An 18,191-nucleotide genomic window follows, 5' to 3' on the forward strand; every position below is an offset into this window, starting at 1 on the left:
TTGTCATCAACCGCCCATGAACACGCCGGAAATTCATTACATTCTGGCGGCAAAGGTCTAGTCAAAAACTGTGAGGCAGAAGATTGCTGGGGTGAAATCATCAAACGCACTCCATCCGAAGAACAATGAATTACCGCATTTAATTACTTCAACAAATTCAACCCCAACAAATTCTCTCCACAGTACGTTGTCAGAAGAAACAGACAGTGATCTGTGAATGGCCTCGGCCGTGAACCCGGACTAACCATTGGTGTGCCAGAAAACCCTACAGAAACGTTATTCTGCCCTGACAGTGGGATGCTGTAACCCGCAAATGATCAATGGAACACCTCCTATGCTTCCTATTCCCCACCGTCATCTCAACGTAGGGACCTTTCTGATTAACGGGAATAGGCGTCGGTTACAGACCTGCTTCGGGCTGTCCTAACGAAACAGTATATCGTCGAAGGCAAGAGCTTCAGAAAGATAGGCAGTTGAGGAATTATCAAAAATATTTCTGCTATCTATACTAGGTTGCTGATTGTCTTGCGAGAATGACTTTGAATTTTGAGCAAACTGGCTTCTACCAGGACCCCCTACCCCAAGGTGGCCTCTGGATCATCTACCCATGACACCATATATTTTATTCGACCGTTGCTGAAGGATTGGGCATTGTGCTCTCCAATGACCCTCTTGTCTGCAATAAGCACATTGGTTCGTGTGTACAGGACCCAATGGCGCATTACCTTGTGGAACAAATTGACCTCGAAACTGTGTACTCCCACCTCTAGGCCCTCTGACCATCTTTTGCAATAATACTTTGGTTTTTAAATCCCCCCTTTTCTTTTCAATCATTTCTTTTTCATTATTGAATCTATTTTCGTAATACTGGGCCATATGCAATACTTCGGACTGTGATTTAGCTTGTCAAGCACTCTCGGAAGTCATCATTTGTGAGTGGATATCAGGCAACAATCCACACACAAACTTATCCCCAAACAATCTTTTCCCTGACTCGGTGCTTAAATCCTGTCTGCTAAAATCTGAGAATACTCGTTCGAACCGATTAAAGAATTCGGTAGCACCTTCAGATTTTCCTTGGGTACAAGCAATGAGTTTGTCCCAAACAATCCTTCTCTCGGGAACCAACGTTTTTAATTTCGTTACTATTCTGTCTGGCAAGGTCAGTATCACTTGCGGTGGTCTCTCACCAGCTTTCCTTTCTCCGTCTATCCTCACCAAGTTAACCCACATGTCACCTAACCCTGCTAGATCATCTATAGTCCTAATCTGTTTCCATAAATCAGCAGGGAGGATCACGGGAAACAAGAAATCTATATCACCCAAAGTGAAAACTGACGAATGCAGGACAGATTCTATTTCTTTGTAAAACCCTGTTGGATTTTTCATAATGTCTGGAATCGACTGTCTAATAGTATTCACTTCCTGTCTGGAGAACGGGACGTGAACAAATTGCGATACATAGTGAGCTTCAATAGTGACGGCTGCTGTACCTGCTGCGACATTAGCTGGAATCTCAACTTTAGGAACAAATGTCGGAGGAACCTCTCTCATTGTCAACTGAGAAGTAGGCAACGACGAACGTTTACTAAGCAACAGAGCCAAACCGAGCGCTAAAGTGGTGGAAACAGTATCAGGTGCAAAAGCTCTTTTATGAATATTGAATAATTCTGCGGGACAACAAATCTTTTTCTTTATACACTCATCCTGCAGGTATTCTACCATTACCTGTAACACTTTCCTCTGCATTTCTGGAGTATACTGACTATACGTATCATATACTTCTATGAGAGATATCGAAATATCTGAAATCCATGTAAGTGCATCCCTCGTGCAAATTCGCGTCTCTTCACTTGTTGACTTACAAGGAGGAAGGAACCGTTTCTGCACGTAAAAAGCATCCAAACTATCACCATCTATTTCATCGTTCTGTAACCATTCTAACTCCCTTCTTAACTCAAAAACCGTCTCAACATGCTCATAAACTTTCTCCGCAGTATCCCTTGAATAGGCTAAAACGTTCAAATCCCTCAATCCTTGTGGGACATCTGTGTCCATCAAATTATTCCACATTACAGCCAAGTGTATCCCCATCCCCTCAATAAAGACAATCTGATCGGGAATACTGCAGATCTAGTTTTTTTTAATAATATGGATTCTAAATACTCTATTCGGGCAATCTCAAAACTACCATTGACTGGCCACTGAAATTCGGAAGCATGTCTAGTTTGTCTGTGCCAAATATTGTTGAATACTCTACTACCAATGCCGTACTTACAGTACATAGTACATGCCGACGACCCCTCCTGTGGCGCCAGTTGGCCCAATTCCAAAGATTGTCTGTCTCTGCGGAACAATCCCCTGAAACAGGCAGACAATTTCCCAGGCATGTCAGATTACTGGTGTTACCTAGCGTCGTTTGTGCTCATGAGTACAAATCTGCAACCAAATATCAGAATACTTAGGAACCGGAGCACGACTCACCTGATTCAAAGCACTAAAGGGGTCCGATTGTATTACAAAGGACAAAGGACCCTCGTGGTTGGTGATTTCAGCAAAACTGCCCACCTCGATATATGGACCCTCGTCAAGATGCCGTCTCGGACCGCATGCTCACTGTCCAGGGATCGGATTGTGCAGTACTGTTGAGGTATCGCATCTCATCCAAAAGGGGCCCCCTTTTTCTCACCGTCCGATCCCGGTCCGATAGCCGCGTCTACTCTTCAATGAGGTGGTATCAATCTTGAGGGTCCCTATTCGGGCCGCCATCGGAAAGAGATATCGAGGCTGAGTACCACAAATAAAATACACCAATCATGGGCTGAAATTACTGTACAGTTTACAAAGCAAAACAGAAAGCTATCTGGCTCCCAACACCTCGCAGTGTGTACCAGCTGACACAGAGAGAAGAGAGAGTGCTGGACATTCAAACACTACCATTTTTATACATTTCCTAAAATATTGTCCAGCCTCTCTTCACGTTAATAATTTGTGGTCTAGAGTTTGTGCCTAGTTTACATACAGATTTTACAATATTATGCAAAGGATTACATAAGTGTGTACTTCCATGAAGACACAATAGTGATGTATGTTCTCAGATTCCGCTGTAAGCCTTATTTCAAGAGTTTCTACAATGTAGTTCAGGTAAAGAATACGCTCGAGGTTTGTCCTTCATTGTCCCAATGTTTATACAAGGATAAGGCTTGTGAGGGCAGACAACACTTGAATGACAGTACATATGAAGCACAAGGTCTCTTTGCTCAGTTTAAACAGTCAGTTCTCGGACAACCTAAACATTAACAGAACTCAAAGGTCGTAAGGCTTGGCTGCAAGTCGAAAACACAGTCCACCATTTTAGAACGTAGAACACGAGTGGAAATCAAAATGGCGGTTGAATCTTAAAATGGCGGTGAAGTTAACCCAAAAATCGGAACTTTGCAACGCGGTTTTCCATGTAGCGCGAATGGGCTTGGGCCAATATAAATAATGAGGAGGCACTATATAATTAACACTTTGTTCTCCTTTCAACTTTTTGGCAAGAGCTAGTTATGTATCACAACTTCATAATTTTACTAGCAACTGCCATACTAAACATATTTTCTGTTTTAGCTGATCATGGAGAATTAGATAAGCCAACCACCAAATCCGTATGATGTAGCATGGCCATGTGGCACATGTCTGCCATTGCCATAAAAAGCACAACAGTTATGAATATGTAAGTTATTAAGCATATCCCTAATTTCATTTTCCATCCGTACACCAACTCTCGCATTTGGAACATGTTCAGATCTGCCAGAAACGTAGTCTAACTGGCCATTACAGTTCCCAGTGTCACAAGTAGATGCATTTTATATCCCCAAAATCGAGTAGAAACTACATAAAAAATGGTACAAAAATGAAATCAATCCGCCTTACGATGTCTGAGAAAAAGTACTAAATGATAATAGTCCTTTTAACTTAATTGTGAATATTTATGTTCAGCAAATGGAAGATCTGCTTCATCCAGCACAGCCATCTGTCTTCCTGGGCCCGCCTGTGACCAGATGTTTTTATGAGTCTCTCTGAAGTTGGTAGTTTGCTCTTTGAAGTTGCAGCCCCCATTTTCAGACATATTAGCCGTGCTCGAGCCAAGGGCAAATTTCGTTGAAGTCCCTGCTTTCCTAGCCAGCAGGTCTGGGAAACATTGAATTTTGACACCTTTAGCAGCACATTTTTATTGCGGGTGGTCATTAGATGGGAGATGTGACATCCAGGCTGGAAGTGGGAGTTTTCCTTTGTGAAGTTTTGCCCAAAGTCAGAAACAGGGTCTCCCTTGGGCTGACAGTTTCCATGAAGACAAAGTGGCTCTTCAAATGTCACTGAAGTTTTGTGGGTGAAACATAATATGCATTGCTTTTGTCAACCCACAAATCATGTTTTGTTTTCCTGACATTTTTCTGTGAGCAGCAATATTTTTTTCCACTTTTGCTTTTTTTAAAGATGTTTTTATTTGCACACACATGTGCAGACCGTTTTTGTTTTCAATGTTTAAAAACCCTGTTTTCCATTTGACAGGAGTCTTTGATTCCTCCTTCTTTTGTAAATTAAAATGCTGCTTGTCCATGGGTAATGACAGGTAGGCCCCTTTCCCCATGGCTCTTTAATTTTACTTGAAAAACAAAAACACAATCCAGGCCTTTTTTGTTTCAGTGTTTAAAATCTTGCTATTCATGTGAAAGGGACTTCTGTTTTGGGCCTTTAAATACACCCCACAGTACCACCCAGCAAAAGATGAAACTGAAAGTGATCCCGGACAAGGTGACCCCTCTGCCAGTCCCCCAAGTGAAGACCAAGAGGCAGCCATAGGGCCACCATCGATGGTTTTATGGTCACGGGCATCGCCTGGTACACTATCCAATCCCTGGTGCAGGCAAACACAAATACATAGGAACCCCCGGATCTGACACCTCAATGGTGTGAACCATGTACTGGCTGCCCTAGATGACTCACCCGCCACCCACCAGGTCATCTCCAAGACTATATGGTATATGAGAGAGATAGAAAGGATGAATCACTTGCCACCTGGCATAGCATTACGGTATATGCTTACCGCATGCCTTCGTTTGTTTGTATTCTATTTTTGGAGCAGTGTTACATCCTCACATAAGGGGTAGGCATCATTCACATTGCAGTATTAATAATTACCCGCTGCGCATGCACATGCAGGCAGACGGGATGTGCATCAACCTCCCCAGCCCCGCCGCCAGTGTGCGCGTGCTCCAGCCTCATCCCCACCAAACACCAACCTATCACGGAATGAGGTTGGGAGACGAATGAAGCATGCATTACACTTCTGCCACTCACTCTTTCGTGATGAGGGGCTCTCACTTCCCACTACTATACTCTTACGCCTCTCTCCTCAGTGCTAAGGGGCTCCCCCAGGGAACTCCACCACCGCCGTCTCTCACTGAAAGCTCAGGCATGGAGTACCCAGGCGCTCCACCTGTTCTACGTCTAAATATAAACCTCTACCATGTGTGGAGCCAGGGGCCCATGCAGTGGAGCAACATCCCATCCACCCACCCAGTCTTGCCAGCAGCCTACTCTCCTGCAGAAAAAGCCTGAAACATCTTTTCTTTTCATAAGTTCCCTGCCTCTGCCCTGGCCACTCTGAATCTTCGTATCTGATCCCTGGCCCTCCGAGAAATGTCATTTCATAAGAGTGCACCTCTACTGACTAACACACTCACTCGCTCACTCACTCACTCACTCACCTTCTCTCTCATCTACTCACTCGCCTATACATTCACTCGCCCATTTACCTCCTGGCTGAAACTGAACTGAAACTGTACTGGTTACCTGGCCACCCTCTGATCTCGGGCCCAGGTCCCCTCCCCCTCCAGTTGCACACCTGCACTGCCTTCCTGGCAACCCCCTCGTTTGGGGAATGTTTTCTGCATCCCTACAGTCCCACAACCAGCACTTACACCTGTTGTCTGCACTTACCCTTGCACTTGCCACCTGCTGGCCATACTTCTACTTATTGTTATTTATTCTTTTATCCCGTGTGCTGCACTGTCCCCCCCCACACTTTCCCCTTTCCCTCTTCCCATGCACTTGCGTGAGCTGAATGACTCCTGGCCTAGTAGGATCGTTGTCTGTCTTCCCTCTGTTCCCCCTCCCTTGCCTCGTGGTGCCTTGAAATACTTATATATATAGGTCTGTTATAAATGCCATATCATATCATATCATTCACTCACTCACTACTCCATCCACTAAGTCACCAACCCACTCACTCACTCAATAACTCACTCTCTCGCCAACCTACCTACTGTCTCACCAACACACACTCAGTCATTCAAACACTTACGCAATCGCCTACTCAACTCACTTGCCAACTCACTCGCTCATCCAGTCACTAAACACCCCAGTCACTCCCCACCTACTTACTCACCCACTCACTCACCAGCACACACAGCAATGCATTCACCCACCAAATCACACTCCTGTAAGCACTCATAAACTGCACAACTCATTCAGCAAACCACTCACTCACCTACTTACTCACTCACCCATTCACTCACCAACAGTCACTCACTGTTAGGCAGAAACCTGTGCAGTTCCCTTAGGGACCACTGCAAAAAGTTTAGGACTACAGGAGTTAGCAGTAAACCCAATTGGTAGCAGTCTGCACCACCCAGATTTACCTGGTAGCTGTGGCTGAGCAGTCAGACTTCTCTCAAGAAGAGTTAGGCAGTATACAGAGCAAACACAATAGGGCAGGTAAACACAGTAGACCATGCAAACACTGTCCAGAGCTTTGGTGTAAAAGATATATAGTTATTTATTTAAAAACACATCTATGAAAACACACTGGCACTAATATCAAGCAAGTTCAAAAACACAGTCACTAAAGTATATACACTCCCTTAAAAGAATGGTGCTTTGTCCGGCAAAAGAGAAGATCTCATCGGGGAGCAAAGCAGGAGGTCGTTGTGCTGCCAGGGAAGAAACCAGCCACAGAGTTTCTCGATTCAAAGGAGCGGTCCTTTCTTTCGTGCTTCAGTGGTAAGTGGCTATCCGGTTGCCGGGGTGCTTGGCACAGGCAATTCGACCACTAGACGTCCTGGTAGGCGAAAAGGAAAGCGAACTGGTTGTCCCCACCAGCTCAAGGGGAAGAGACTCTCCGGCAAGAAGATCTCCTCTGTCGTCGGGAAGTGGTGAGATGGTTCAGCAGGGCTCCACCGGTGGTGTCATCGTTGCAGGTCATCTCAGCTTCTCCCTCTTCGGATTCTCAGTTTCTGTGGCGACTTCTGAAGTTCCAGTCCCAAAAGCCCTGCTTTTATGCAAGAAACCCCCATTCATTCAGCCTAGCTGTCAATCAAACATGCTAAGTGGTGAGCCGGCCGGCTCACCACTTGGGCCAGTCACACAAGAGTGTGACTTGAGTTGCCAAGGCAACTCAGTCCAGGGTGCCTAAACTCCCTCCCACGCCCCCTGTGGTACCCAGACAGAGTGGCACCACTTTTGGAGGCTTCTGTGGAGAAGCCCGGCAAAAAGTGGAACAAAGGGCTCAACTTGGGTTGGAGTCACAGAAAAGAACACAAACGCCATTTTAGAATCGAGTTCTGTCAAAAAATACCAACCGGTGAATTAATATTAAATAAATAACCCGGCGGTATGTTCAAGGCTATAGGAATTAAATAATTAAAGTTGGTAGTCTCGAACAATGGGAAAATCCCATAGAGATATATTTGCAGTCGAATATAAAAAGTAGTATCCACTGCCACCAGCCAAAACTCGATCAGGGGGGATGGAGACGTGCCCCCTCGAATAACAGGCCCCGGGGCAATCGAATTGCACCGACCAGTACATCCACAATATGATGGTTTGTACTGGTTTCTGTTCGTAATTTGGGACTAGTAAAGCCAATGGTGACTTTACATGCCCTGGGAGACAGGAGTCAGTCCCAGGGTATGGAGTCTATGTTTGGGGGTCACTATGACACCCCTGCGTCACTGCACTGAGGGTGCCGTGTAACACATATAGTAAAAACACATGAGACCCTATGGAGTAAAAGACCCCATAGCCCATAAAACTCATTAACAGTCAAAGGAACCCCTCAAATCATGTCCAAGAGTGTGAGGAAAAGAGTCTCACTCTTGGCAGGAGAAAACAACAAACTCCAGAAATCCAGCCAAGCTGCTGGGGGACTCACTAGGTTAGGAAATTCAGCCTAAACAGAGAATTCTCCCTAACACTCACCAAACCACTAAGTCAGTCATGTATCAACTCTCTCTCTCGCTCATTGAACTTCTCACTCACCAACTCACTCACTCACCCATCCACTCACCTACTCGCTCACGTATTCAATCACTCACATGACATCCTACTCACTAACAAATCACACTACTCATTCAAACACTAACCCAATCACTCACACACCTACTAACACACTCACCATCTTACACATTCCGTTACCCACCCACTCACACATCCACTCATTCACCACCTCACACATCCACTCACCGATGCATTAATTCACCAACTGAAACGCTCACTCAATCACTCACCAAAATACTTGCATGCATAGTCTCCAATTCAATCATTGAATCACATTCTCACCAACCCACTCACTCATTCACTCACCCACTCACTCACTCTCTTAACAACCCACTCACTCATTCCTCCACTCACTCACTCACTCTCTTAACAACCCACTCACTCATTCCCCCATTCACTCACTCATGCAACAACCCACTCCGCCAGCCTCTCAGTCACTCAATCCCTAATTCCACCACCCACTTCACCTTCAAACCCCTGTACTCTACCAGTCTCTCTTTGTGTAGCTGCGGGTCTGCGTCACATGACACACATGCACCCACACTCCATGCAACAGAAGTGAGAATAAACAACATTGAGGTGGGGGCAGGGAAGCCAAGGCTGAAAAAGCCACAGGCGGGCTATTGTGGTTATTTCACAAGCACTTCCGCTGCCCCTGCAAAGGACACTGCTATACAGACACTGCCGCGGCGTGTCACTGAGCACAGCGAGTGTGTACAGCAAGGATGGTAATCAATGTTTTTTGTTGTTGTAGCCAGCAAAAGCAAGCACGAGCTGAGGAGGGACTCAATGGAGGTGAGAGCTTCTCTCTGGCATCTCTGCACTGCTCAGCCACTGTGGGCAAGGGGGCAAGGGGATCTACCTACGCACTGCTATTTCCATTTCACATCTGCCCCTTAACATCTTGTCATTGCCGAGTTTGTGCATGTGTGTGGTGTGCGCATTACTTACTTGTGTGTGTGAGAGAGAGAGGGAAAGCGAGATATTATATGATATGTTAATTATAACGTGCTTAATACCAGAGGGTTCTAAGCACGGACCGGGGATCGAACCTGTGTTGCTTCCTGTAGTCTTGCTTCTGAGGCGAGCACATTCCCCCTAAGCTATCCTCCTGAGACTCCTTTGCTTTTTCACACACTCATCCTTCCTCCTCCAGCCATGCCCATTCTAATGCATCCCTCTCTACATCACCCCACCTTGCATGCTGTACCCCAACCCTCTCTACATCACCCTCATACCGATAAACGCACCCACGCTCACACAGGCCGACCATTCTCACACCTGCCCATTGTCTCTCACCCTATCTCACCCCTGTTCTCTGCCACTTTAGCTTGCCTCAGCCCTGCCACCACTGAAATCACCATGCTTACTTTAAAAGTGCCACACGTGTCTGGAAGATAGTGTTTGGGGACACTTAACATTACTAATAGACATAGCAAAAAGACGTGGGCACACAGCAGTGAAGAGATGTCTTTCTACTATGTTCATAACCAATGTTAACTTGCAGACACGTTTGGAATTTAGGGGTAATCAGAGCCCAAGTATTTACTACATTCTTACCTATATATGTAAAATGCAATAAGCAAATGTAAACGCCAAAACCATTTGCTTTGCCAAAGCTTGAATACATAGCATTCTTGTCTTGTAAGCTTTTAAGAGTTTTCACTGTTCTACTGTTTAGAGTTAGCATATTGTTGGTCCCAGTTAGATTGTGGAATGTAACATCGTGGCTTTATGTTTAATCTGTAATTTCCTAATTGCTCCTCTCACATGTATTGTTTACACAGTAATCATCAAATTGAGTCCATCATCGTTCACCCCCACAACCCCCCACGTGCCACATTGCTTCTTTTCCTCCTGCTATATGTGCTGGTATTTTCTGCCGCTGACTCCCATCTTATTTTTAGCTGTTGGGTAGTGCGAAAGTGCCACCTATAAACTGAAACTATTGCATTAAAATACAGCTAGGCATAAATCCTTACCATCGAGTGTTGCGCTCAAAGTGCCTGCCAGTGTTTTTTCAAAACAGTCTTCTGAGAGTTAATGGATTACTTCGAGCTGTAAATGTGTTATGGGGTAATACAAATGTCTTCACCGGGTCTGCCTTTAGGCACTCGATTTATAAGTCCTATGCTTGCCCTTCACTGAAGTCCTGTTAAAAACAAGATTTGGCAAAGCCAACAGTTTTAGCTTGTATGTAAGCATTAGGCGTTTGCCAGACACTACTATTAGACGCCCAGGTATTCACACCATTTTTGTAACGCTCACCTGATTCCCGCAGAGGCGCCGGTCTTGACTGGGTGAATGCCGTATCTTCAAAGGTGATGTGTAACACACGGTTGGCTCTTTGGGCTGGACCTCTGTGCACTGTATGTCTGACTCGAAGAGTAAGATGTCTGCAGATAGAAAATATGGGATTAATGAACTGGGGTTATTGGGTGCCTCTCTCCTCTTCCCTTTCTCTTCTCCTGTAGAACCCCAAAGGTTAACACCCTCACCTTAGGTAAGTTAACGCCGAACTCTCCATCTGCCTCGGGGCAGGGTGCCGTAACCAGTTTCTTCACTGGATAAGGGTGCAGGCCTCTTGACCTCAGAGGACTGCTGTCCGTCGTTAACTGCACGAACGGTAAGTTCTGGGCACTTCAAATGTCTTAAAAGTCTTTTGTAATGATATCTCTTGTTTTGCAGGGTTCCGGCGATGGCGGATGGCGGGCTGATGAGAGTTGAGGATCGAACCCGCGTGAGGAATAGAAGCGCCTGGAAGCACATAAGTAAGCACTTGTAGCCTGCTTCACGATACGCACTAACTGTCCCTTTTATCTTGCAGGTACAAGTTCGGAGCTTTAGAGAAGCTGAAGGGTGCTGGAATACCCACTGGATTCGGCGTGGGAAGGAGTAATGGCACGTGAGTAATAAAGTTGCCCAATGTCTTTAAACGCACCTTCTTTTGTCTTTCAGATGCGGGATGCAGCGCCGAAGGCCTCCGGAGCCTGCGAAGAGCTGGTAAGCTTTTGTCTTTCAGATGCCGGAATGCAGTGCGAAGACCTCCGGAGCATGCGAAGAGTAGGTAAGCCTTTGTCTTTCAGATGCCGGAATGCAGCGCGAGGCGTTGGTAACAGCCAATGGACCAGGTAAGAGATGCGCTGCCACTGAAGACCGTAGTGCTAACCTGTTCTTTCTTTGTCTTTACAGGTGCTGCTGAAGACTGGATTCCAGGATGGTAAGCCTTTGTTCCCTTAGGCCCAGGATCAGAAGCAGAAGATACGATGAGCGTTCTGCTGCAGAGAATGCAGAATAACGCAAAGCAAGATTCATCCATCGGGTGTGGTTTAAATAGCCTCCTGTAGTGCTTAGGTGTCTCCTTCCACAGCCACGCCTAAGAAAAGAGTTCCTGCTTTCCAGAAGAGTTCCAGTGTTCTGAACCTAGGGAGTGGCTCCTGCCCCACCCAACAGGAAAAGTAGTCCCAAACAGAAGAGGATCAGGGGTTCAACTGGCAGGTAAGTAAGCAGCATGGTCTGCTGCAGGTAAGTCCACCCAAGCATTATGAGCCCGGCGCTTCCAGCGCTGGGACTGGGCATCTTTATGAGCCTGGTGCCACTGGCGCCAGGACAGGGTCCAAAAGGTCCCAATTGGGACTGGCTGGCACTCGGAACCGGGGTTATGGGTCTGCTTCCAAGGGAGTCGGGCAAGTCCTGATCTTTTGGAAGCAGAGATCATGACAGCACCCCCCCTCAAGGCCCCTCCCAAACCGGGCTTCTCCGGGGGTTTGGGCTTGTTAGGAAATGTTCGATGAAATCTTTTGATTAGACGAGGCGCGTGGACATATTCTGCAGGTTCCCAGGATCTTTCTTGGGGACCGTAGCCTTTCCAGTCAATCAGGTAAAATAGTTTAGATTTGGAGATCTTGGAATCCAGGATGCTTTTGACTTCAAACTCGAGTTCTCCATCAACTAGAATAGGTTTTGGAGATGTAGTTAGTCGGGTTTGAGGTTGCACGGGTTTTAATAGAGAGACGTGGAAGACCGGATGTATCTTCATGTGAGGGGGCAAGTCCAACTTGACCGCTACTGGATTTACTATGGTAGTGATGGAATAGGGACCAAGGTATCTTGGGTTGAATGTGCGTGGTCCTTTTAGAGGTAGATATTTGGTGGATAACCAGACTTGATCTCCTACTTGATATTGTGGGGCTTCCTTCCGATGTTGGTCTGCTCCTTTCTTGTATTGTTCTTTAGCCCTTTGAAGGTGAGAAACGGCTTCCTTAAAGGCTTGGGTGATTGTAGAATGCAGGTGGTCTACTGCTGGTGTTCCAAGATCTTGGAGTGGCTCCAACTCCGAGGTTCGAGGGTGACTACCGTATAAAAGAAAAAACGGGGTCTTCCCAGTTCCCGAGTGGACAGAGTTATTGTAGGCATATTCGGCTATCCAAAGGATATCTTTCCAAGTTTTTTCAGTTTGTTGTAGCATGCAGCGCAAATACTGTTCCAGAGTTTGATTGGTCCTCTCGGTTTGTCCGTCGGTTTGAGGGTGGTGGCTGGTCGAAAGTCTCACATCAATTTGAGCCGACCGACAGCAACTTCGCCAAAAATGAGAAATAAATTGACTACCTCGATCCGAAATTAGAACTGAAGGAAAACCGTGCAGTCGGACGATGTTTTCGAGAAATTCTCGGGCCAGAGTTGCTGCTGTTGGTAAGCCTTTGAGTGGAATGAAATGCGCCATCTTGGAGAATAGGTCCACGATTACTAGGATCGTATTGTATCCGGAGCATGGAGGTAGATCGGTGATGAAGTCCATAGAAAGCGTATGCCAAGGGCGAGGCGGGATGTCAATACGGTGTAAGAGGCTGGCTGGTTTTTCCTTTTGACTCTTGTTTTGGGCGCATACTCCACAGGACATTATAAAGTCTCTGATATCTTTTTTCCAAGACGGCCACCAGAAGTAGCGCTTGATCTTTTCCGAGGTCTTGGTCATACCGGGATGTCCTTCCATTAATGAATCGTGATAACAAGAGATTACCTTTTTCTGTAAATCTGTGCTGGGCAGGTATAACCGTTCTTGGAAATATAATAGGTTGTCCTTCACCGTAAAGTCCTTTCCCTGCAGATGCCAATTCTGTATGTCTGCTGGAGTTACCAGTAGCCTGGCTTTATCCTTAACTTCCTCTATGGATTGTGTGGCGATTACACCTAGAATTCTTTGTTCGGGAATGATAGGTACAGGTTTAGGATTGATCAAATGTTCTTCCACTCCCATCCGAGAAAGGGCATCAGCTTTACCGTTTTTTGTACCAGGTCGATAGGTAATTATGAAGTCAAACTCGGCAAAGAATAGTGCCCAACGGAGTTGCCTAGAGGATTGAGCTTTTGCGGTTTTCAAATATTGCAGGTTTCCGTGATCTGTAATCACAGTAACGGTGTGTCGGGCCCCCAGAAGATAATGCCGCCAAGCCTCAAAGGCGGACTTGATAGCTAGAAGTTCCTTATCAGTAATAGTGTAATTGATTTCAGGAGGCGAGAATTTGCGGGACCAAAATGCCAAGGGATGCAACTGATTGGTTACTGGGTCCTTTTGTGATAGAACTGCCCCCATGGCAAGGCTCGAAGCATCAGTTTCAACGATGTAGGGGAGTTCTGGGCGAGGATGTTTTAAGATCGGTGCAGAGATAAATCTAGTCTTCAAATTCTGGAAAGCTTGTTCCGCCTCAGTAGACCATTCAAAACGTTTGTTTTTCTTTAACAAGGCGGTGATGGGCTGGACTATTCGAGAGAATTCGGGGATAAACCTGCGGTAAAAGTTAGCGAAGCCTAACATGCTTTGAACACCTTTTACGGAGGATGGCGATGGCCATTTGAGAATTGCATCGACCTTCTTTGAATCCATACGCACTCCGCTAGGTGATAATATGAATCCCAAGAATTCAACTTCAGTCACGTTGAAAACACATTTTTCCAATTTAGCGAAAAGTTTGTGTTGACGCAATCTCTCGAGGGCCATTTTCACGTGTTTCCGATGTTCAGTTTCCGATGAAGAATAAACGAGGATGTCGTCAATGTAAACAACAACACACACATCTATGAGCTCTCTGAGGACATCGTTCATAAAATATTGAAAGGCGGCCGGGGCATTGCAAAGTCCGAAGGGCATGACCTGATATTCAAATAGCCCATGCTTGGTGCGGAAGGCCGTCTTCCATTCATCGCCCTCTTTTACTCGTACCAAGTGGTAGGCTCCTCTAAGATCCAGCTTTGTATATATGCATGCTTTTCTGACTTGGTCCAGGAGTTCAGGGATCAAAGGTAACGGATATCTATTCTTAACGGTGATCTGGTTCAGGGCGCGATAATCTATACAAGTTCTAAGGTCCCCTTCTTTTTTTGGAACGAAGAACAAAGCTGAGGAAGCAGGGGACTTGGAAGGACGAATAAACCCATTCGCTAGGTATTGATCCAGGTATTGTCGGAGGTGAAGATTCTCAGGCTCGGTGAGGGCATAAATTCTACTACAAGGAGGAGTAGATCCAGGTATCAGATCTATCTGGCAGTCATAAGACCTAGGAGGAGGTAGAGAGTTAGCCTGATCCTTCCGGAAAACATCTTGGAATTCTAGGTATTCAGGAGGTAACTGAGGAGCCTCCAAGGAAATTGCTGCCAGTGCAACACCAGGTCGAGGGTGACAAGTGGAGACACATTCTGGAAACTGAACCGTTCTTGCTCGCCAATCGATCTGAGGATTGTGCTTCTCTAACCAAGGAATTCCTAGAATAATCTGGAACTGGGGGGCCTTGATCACATCGAACACGATCTTCTCATGGTGTCCATCTTGACTTACTAGCGTCACTTCTTGGGTGGTATGCGTTACTGGCCCGGAGGCTATCTCCGTACCATCCACCGTAGTAATGACGTCCTTTACAGCCTTTGGACAAAGAGTCAGATTCATCCTCAAAACCATTTCATGATCCACATAATTGCCGATGGCACCGCTGTCGACGTAAGCTTCAATCGCATGTAATCGATCCGGATGTTCAGGGCTAATGAGGACCATAGGTATCACGAAATGCGAGGTCACGGAACTGGTTTTAACGCTCGGCAAGAGGACCTCTATTCTTGTCGGGCGAGGTCGTTTCCCTGCTCAGAGTTTGTGACCCTGGTAACTGCAGCTCCTACTGCCTTCTTGGCTGGTTTCACCGGACAGTCTCGTAGAAAGTGCCCCGAGTTTCCGCAATAGAGGCATAATTGCAGCTGTTTTCTCCTTTCCTGCTCCTTTTGTGTTAGTGGTCCTTTCAGGCCCCCTATTTGCATGGGTTCCCCGGAGTCTACTCCTTTGGTAGGAGTTGGTGGTTTGGAAAATACTCGAGCATCAAACTTGGAACGATCGGCCTTCCTGTTCTGCAGTCTGTGATCAATTTGAACGACTAAGTCAATATAGTCCGAACAGTCTTGCGGGGGATTCACTACTTGGGCTAACACATCTTTGAGCTCTCCACGTAGACCTCTATAAAACAGCGTAATCCTTTTGCCCTCAGGCCATCGAGTTTCCACTATCAGTCTGTTGAAAGATGCAATATAAGCCAAAAGGTCTTGATTACCCTGTCGCAATGAAAGGAGCTCATTGTCCAAGGCCTGCCCCTGTGAATGTCTTGCAAACAGTTTCTGCATACTGAGCTGAAAAGCTCGAAAATCATGGAGAACCGGATCATCTTGATTAACTAGAGGGATCGACCAGTCTGCCGCATTGCCACTAAGGTACGAAAGCACGAAAGCTACCTTAGCTTGATCAGTTGGAAAGGCTGCTGGCCGGTATAAGAAGTGCAACCGGCACTGATTAATAAATACTGCAAACCTCTTTGGGTCACCAGAAAATCGTTCGGGCGGAGCCAGAGGTACATTCCCAGGTAGGTTGATCTGCACTGGGTTCGTAGAGGATGTTGAAGGAAGATTTGCCCCTGATGCGGGTAACGGAGTTTGTCCGGCTTGTGACTGTAGCAATTGTCCAGCGAGATCATCTGTTCACTCCTTGGAAATAATCAGTTCCTTTCTTAGAGAATTCGTTTCCTGATGGGCTGCATGCACTTCTGCTCTTAGTTCCCCAAGTAACTGGGCTAGCTGGTCGGTATCTGAGGTTTCCATAGCGCCTGGGTGGGAGTTTTGCGATAGGCTTTGCGTTCTGTAACGCTCACCTGATTCCCGCAGAGGCGCCGGTCTTGACTGGGTGAATGCCGTATCTTCAAAGGTGATGTGTAACACACGGTTGGCTCTTTGGGCTGGACCTCTGTGCACTGTATGTCTGACTCGAAGAGTAAGACGTCTGCAGATAGAAAATATGGGATTAATGAACTGGGGTTATTGGGTGCCTCTCTCCTCTTCCCTTTCTCTTCTCCTGTAGAACCCCAAAGGTTAACACCCTCACCTTAGGTAAGTGAACGCCGAGCTCTCCATCTGCCTCGGGGCAGGGTGCCGTAACCAGTTTCTTCACTGGATAAGGGTGCCGGCCTCTTGACCTCAGAGGACTGCTGTCCGTCGTTAACTGCACGAACGGTAAGTTCTGGGCACTTCAAATGTCTTAAAAGTCTTTTGTAATGATATCTCTTGTTTTGCAGGGTTCCGGCGATGGCGGATGGCGGGCTGATGAGAGTTGAGGATCGAACCCGCGTGAGGAATAGCAGCGCCTGGAAGCACGTAAGTAAGCGCTTGTAGCCTGCTTCACGATGCGCACTAACTGTCCCTTTTATCTTGCAGGTACAAGTTCGGAGCTTTAGAGAAGCTGAAGGGTGCTGGAATACCCACTGGATTCGGCGTGGGAAGGAGTAATGGCACGTGAGTAATAAAGTTGCCCAATGTCTTTAAACGCACCTTCTTTTGTCTTTCAGATGCGGGATGCAGCGCCGAAGGCCTCCGGAGCGTGCGAAGAGCTGGTAAGCTTTTGTCTTTCAGATGCCGGAATGCAGTGCGAAGACCTCCGGAGCATGCGAAGAGTAGGTAAGCCTTTTCAGATGCCGGAATGCAGCGCGAGGCGTTGGTGACAGCCGTTGGACCAGGTAAGAGATGCGCTGCCACTGAAGACCGTAGTGCTAACCTGTTCTTTCTTTGTCTTTACAGGTGCTGCTGAAGACTGGATTCCAGGATGGTAAGCCTTTGTTCCCTTAGGCCCAGGATCAGAAGCAGAAGACACGATGAGCGTTCTGCTGCTGAGAATGCAGAATAACGCAAAGCAAGATTCATCCATCGGGTGTGGTTTAAATAGCCTCTTGTAGTGCTTAGGTGTCTCCTTCCACAGCCACGCCTAAGAAAAGAGTTCCTGCTTTCCAGAAGAGTTCCAGTGTTCTGAACCTAGGGAGGTGGCTCCTGCCCCACCCAACAGGAAAAGTAGTCCCAAACAGAAGAGGATCAGGGGTTCAACTGGCAGGTAAGTAAGCAGCATGGTCTGCTGCAGGTAAGTCCACCCAAGCATTATGAGCCCGGCGCTTCCAGCGCTGGGACTGGGCATCTTTATGAGCCTGGTGCCACTGGCGCCAGGACAGGGTCCAAAAGGTCCCAATTGGGACTGGCTGGCACTCGGAACCGGGGTTATGGGTCTGCTTCCAAGGGAGTCGGGCAAGTCCTGATCTTTTGGAAGCAGAGATCATGACTATTTTGCAGCTGCTACCATCAATGGCCAGTTAATACCACTATGGCAGTGCCTGGCAAGTGCATTTCCCATGCCTACATGAAAGCCCAAACGGTTGGCATTGCCAATGCTTGTTTATGCTTGCAGTGGTGCACTTACCCTCAGTCCTACTTTTTCTTCTTGTTTTTGGTGGACACGCTTGTGACCCCGGTCTTCAACCTCGTCCCTTCGTCCCCTTTTTCTTCTTTGCAATGGACCACCC

The 18,191-nt window shown here is 46.7% G+C and overlaps 1 protein-coding gene across 1 annotated transcript in view; it reads left to right on the forward strand.

Annotated features, from left to right (window-relative positions):
- Positions 1 to 18,191, forward strand: part of LOC138521906 (uncharacterized) — a 78,851-nt gene that overhangs the window by 44,403 nt on the left and 16,257 nt on the right. Inside the window, exon 4 of the mRNA XM_069635066.1 lies at positions 9,077 to 9,117. Within this exon, the coding sequence (XP_069491167.1) occupies positions 9,077 to 9,117 (41 nt within the window). The remainder of the gene's footprint in view (positions 1 to 9,076; positions 9,118 to 18,191) is intronic.

Source organism: Ambystoma mexicanum, chromosome 13 (genome assembly GCF_040938575.1).
Source record: "Ambystoma mexicanum isolate Mex_15411 chromosome 13, UKY_AmexF1_1, whole genome shotgun sequence".
NCBI classification, from domain to species: domain Eukaryota; kingdom Metazoa; phylum Chordata; class Amphibia; order Caudata; family Ambystomatidae; genus Ambystoma; species Ambystoma mexicanum.